Below are 4,101 nucleotides of genomic sequence, written 5' to 3'. Positions count from 1 at the left end.
GTGAGCGCGGGTGGGCGGCAGAGCCCAGCACCAGCAAACGGCTCCAGCTGTGGCCCGGCTCGTCAGGGCTGTGGGGTGGCTGCGGGGAGCCCGTGGCACTGCGGTGCATCCCCTTGGCCCCATCCAGGCAGCATGGCCAGATCCTGGTGGTTGACGGTGGGAACGCGCTGCTCGGAGCTGACGGTTGGGAACGTGCTGGGGAGCGGAGTGTGGGCTCGTCCTGGCGTTCATGGACGCTGCAGCTGTGCGTGTCTCCAACCAGTACTACAGGGGCTTTAAATAATTAATTGCTTGCTGATGAAATTTCATGTTCAGAGCGGTTGTTGGGATGGAGGCAGGCAGCGGACTTGTGTTCTGAGAGATGGGAGCAACTGCTGTTACCGCCATTTTGCCTATGGAACAGAGAACCTGCACTTCTCTAATCAAAGTAATGACCATCGATTTATCACTCGAACATTACTTAATAAGCCTCAACATCTGGCCTGACATTCGAAATAACGTTAGAAAGGCATTAGCCTGGTCGTGGGGCTGCTGATACCGCTGGGGACAGGGCTGCTGCGGGGCCGGGCGGGAGCCGTTGGAGGCAGGCTGTGCCCCAGGGTGGTGGTGCTGAGGGGGGTGTACCTCTGCCGCCCGGGGCTTTGCACCGCAACGTCCTGCGCCGCTTTGGAAATGTGTGCTCTTTGCTTTTCTGTGCCTGAGGGTTACGAGCGCACACGGGTCTGGCCTGGGGGGGGGTCCCGTGTTCCCTGCAGCCGCTCACCGGGGAGCCGCCGCCGCTGGGAAGGACTGGGGCGGTGCGGGGCTGCAGGCAGACGGGGCTGTAGCATCGTTTTGCTGCTTCCACTGAGGAACGCGTCAGTGGTGGCGTTGGACGCGCGGCTCCGAGCAGCGCTGCTGAGCCAGCCGCTCTCCGCGTCCTGCAGCTCCCTCTCCACCATCCTGCGCTAATAAATATTTCAGTCTTTCTCGCTGTTATTTTTAGGTACGTGAGAGAAGGGCGGTTTCGGATCGAGGAGAGGACGCTGACGGCTTTCCAGTGGCTGTACTCGCCCCACCAGCACCGCATCGTCAGCCGGGCGGACCTGGGCTCGCCCAGCAGGTAAGGGGGGGCAGTGGGTGCAGGGCCCCAGGGGCACGTCCCCTGCCAGTGCCACCAGCAGCCTGCCATGCTGGTGGGACCTGTCTGATCCTCTTGTCAGGAGCCCTCGTGGTTTTGACGTGGGTCTCCTGCGCCTCAGCCTGTCTCTGGGGCCCGGTGACTATCCGAGCATCTGGGGTTTCGCTTTAAAGTAAAGCTCCAGCTGCAGCTGGGAGCTGCAGACATCATGTGAACACCCCTCTGGTTTAGAGCAAATTACTGACTGCCTCCCAAATTTTTATTTGTAACCCCCCATGCTCTTGGTCAAGCACACAACCTTTTGAGGACCTGCTTTATGCATGCAGCACACTTGGGATTTGCTTAAAAAATGGATTGGGAGCCAGGGGCAGCATATCTCCCAACCGTAACTGATCCCTGGAAAATATTGGTTCCGATGCCCCAATTTTGTTTGGTGCTAAACCCTCTCCTTCACAGCTCCCTGAGAACGCGTCTCGGAGCCACGTCCTGGGCATGTGCCGTGGCTCTCCCTGCTGAGACATATGCATCGCTGTCGGTTGGCATCCCAGTGTTTGGTGATAAAACGCCATTAACATAAAAGCCTTGTGGGCCTCAAGACACATATCGCGCAGCGTCTGCTCTCCTGCCTGTTGAGAGCACTGAAACACCCCCGGCCCCCGGGTGGCTGCACGGCTAAAAGCTTTTCCCTCTTTATTTCAGCAGCAGTTTTGCTCTGAGAGCCCTTAAAGCCCTGAAGTGTTTATCTCCCCCGAATCGCAGGTCCCAGAGTGACGGCGGGAGGGGGTGCCCGGGCTGAGCCCCTCCCCAGCACGGGGAAGGGCTGCGGGTGCTCTCGGAGGCTCCCCGCAGGGCGAGGGGTCCCTGGGGAGGGATGGTGCTGTGGAGCCCCCGGGCTGGATGGGGAGCAGGAGAGAGGTGCCCCCTTCCCTGGGTGGGAGCCGTGGCGTGTGCATGTGCCACAGCCGGGCGATTCCTCCGCCTGCTGCCAGAGGGGCTTTCCAAAACCAGAAATTACCGTGCTGGTTATTGATTTCAACTAATTTTTGCAAATTGCTGTCTAAGGCTGCATTAATCTCACCCCTGATGCACATATATCACACGGCACATGGAACTTAAATACGTGTAATATCATTTATAATTAATGTTAAGTGCCATTGGGGTTAATTCCACTGGATCAATTTGATTTCCCAGTGGGCTGGGAAGTTACCTGGAGAAGTCCGGTAGCGTGTGTGGGCCATCAGTGGCAGGTTATGAACGGTGCCTGCATCCCTCTTACGGGGGTAAACTCTTTACCCAGGTGGCGGCTGGGGCTGGTGCCCCGGTGCAAACTGCCGCCGAGTCCCGGGTTTGCCCGGCTCTCACCCTACAAACAGAGGGGAGAGCGGCGGCTGGGGCAGCGCGCGGGGCGCAAAGCTGCTGTGGGCTGTGCCGTTGGCTTCAGCAGCTGCTCCGTGGGATGCGGGTGAGGACGAAGCTGCGTCGGAGATGTGTTAACCATCTTTAAGCCCCTGGTTTGTTACTGGCATCGGTGAGGAGCCCTGCACTGGCCTGGCCTGGCGTGTCCCCGCTGGCGGGCGAGGGACAGGGCGCAGCGAGCGGGCGGCTCTGCCCACCACCCAGCACCGACGCTCGTCTCGGCTGTGGCACATGGCTGCAGAGGCTTCGGCTGGGCACCACGTTAGTGCCTGGGGTGGTGCACTGACACTGGGATGCTCTGTGGCATTTCAGGCTGTCACATTATTTATCCGTCACATTAATCGGGTCGGTGTCTCTATTTCGCACTTGCTGCTTTTTCTTTGCATAATAGTCGTGACACAGCTGAGCAAGAGGACGGCTGATCTGCTGGAGGGGTTAACGTAACAGGTGCGGTTTATTTTTGTTATTTGTACACATTAATGTACTCATCGGTCCCACTTGAGCAGCACTTTGTAGAAGGACGAGAGCATGGGTGCTGTTCCCTTCAGCTCTCCACGCAGCTGGGCTGGTTTTGTGCTGGTGGCAGGAACGCAGCACCGTCGGGAGGCAGCAGGCGCGCTGCGCCGGCAGAGCTGCTTTGCCTGGGATGGGGCTCTCCTTCGGCGCGGGAGGGCTTTCGGCAGCCGAGCCCAGCTGGCGCTGCCGGGGAGCAGCGTGGGGCACAGCGGGCTGCCCAGCTCAGCCCTGAGCGCCTTTGGGACCTGAAATTGCCTACTTTGATGTTTAGTGCTGTTAAACAGCCTTCGGGGCTGCCAAAAAAAGGGAATTGCATTGGTTTCACTGCGTCTCTTCAGGAACCAGTGGGACCAAAGCGATGCAGCTTGTGACAGCGGGGCTGGGCTCCGTGCTGTGGGCTCATCCTTCGGGCTCTGCTGGGCGCTGGCAGCGTGGGGCTGGGGTGGATACCCGGGAGCTGGAAAGGGTGGGCCTGATGGTGGGAATAGGAATTCTGGCTTTCCTTTCAGCGGGTTCAGATTTTGGCTCTGGAAGCTCTTCTTTTGTCTGGTCCACTCTGTGTCTGGCTTTAATTCAGTTCAGTTGTAACAGATGAAGGGGCTCACACATAAGACTAAAGTCTGCTTTCAAAGCTGAATCCAAGGGGGTTACTCCATTTTCTAGTGATTTTTTCACAAAAAATCCCGGGCTGCATCCCCAGCAGCGTGGCCAGCAGGGCGAGGGGGGATTGTGCCCCTCTGCTGCGCTCTGCTCTGGGGAGACCCCCCTGCAGTGCTGCCTCCAGCTCGGGGGGTCCCACCAGCAGAATCATAGAATGGTTTAGGTTGGAAAGGACCTTAAAGATCGTCGAGTTTCACCCTCCCTGCCATGGGCAGGGACACCTCTGACTAGACCAGGTCGCCCAAGGCTTGTCCAGAAGGACACGGAGCTGTTGGAGCGGGGCCAGAGGAGGCCCCGGAGGTGCTGGGAGGGCTGGAGCCCCTCTGCTGGGAGGACAGGCTGGGAGAGTTGGGGGGGCTCAGCCTGGAGAAGAGAAGGCCAAAAAGGGG

General features: G+C 58.9%; 1 protein-coding gene across 1 annotated transcript in view; it reads left to right on the top strand.

The window, feature by feature from the left end:
* Window positions 1-132: 132 nt before the first annotated feature.
* RAP1GAP2 (RAP1 GTPase activating protein 2) overlaps window positions 133-4,101 on the top strand; it is a 76,676-nt gene continuing 72,707 nt past the window's right edge. Inside the window, 4 exon segments of the mRNA XM_009881472.1 lie at window positions 133-209; window positions 986-1,102; window positions 1,203-1,292; window positions 2,418-2,582. Coding sequence (XP_009879774.1) covers window positions 133-209; window positions 986-1,102; window positions 1,203-1,292; window positions 2,418-2,582 — 449 coding nt within the window.

This window comes from Charadrius vociferus, unplaced genomic scaffold (assembly GCF_000708025.1).
Source record: "Charadrius vociferus isolate BGI_N301 unplaced genomic scaffold, ASM70802v2 scaffold323, whole genome shotgun sequence".
Classification (NCBI taxonomy): domain Eukaryota; kingdom Metazoa; phylum Chordata; class Aves; order Charadriiformes; family Charadriidae; genus Charadrius; species Charadrius vociferus.
The sequence above is the reverse complement of the archived record's forward strand: the minus strand, read 5'-3'. Positions and strand labels throughout refer to the sequence as shown.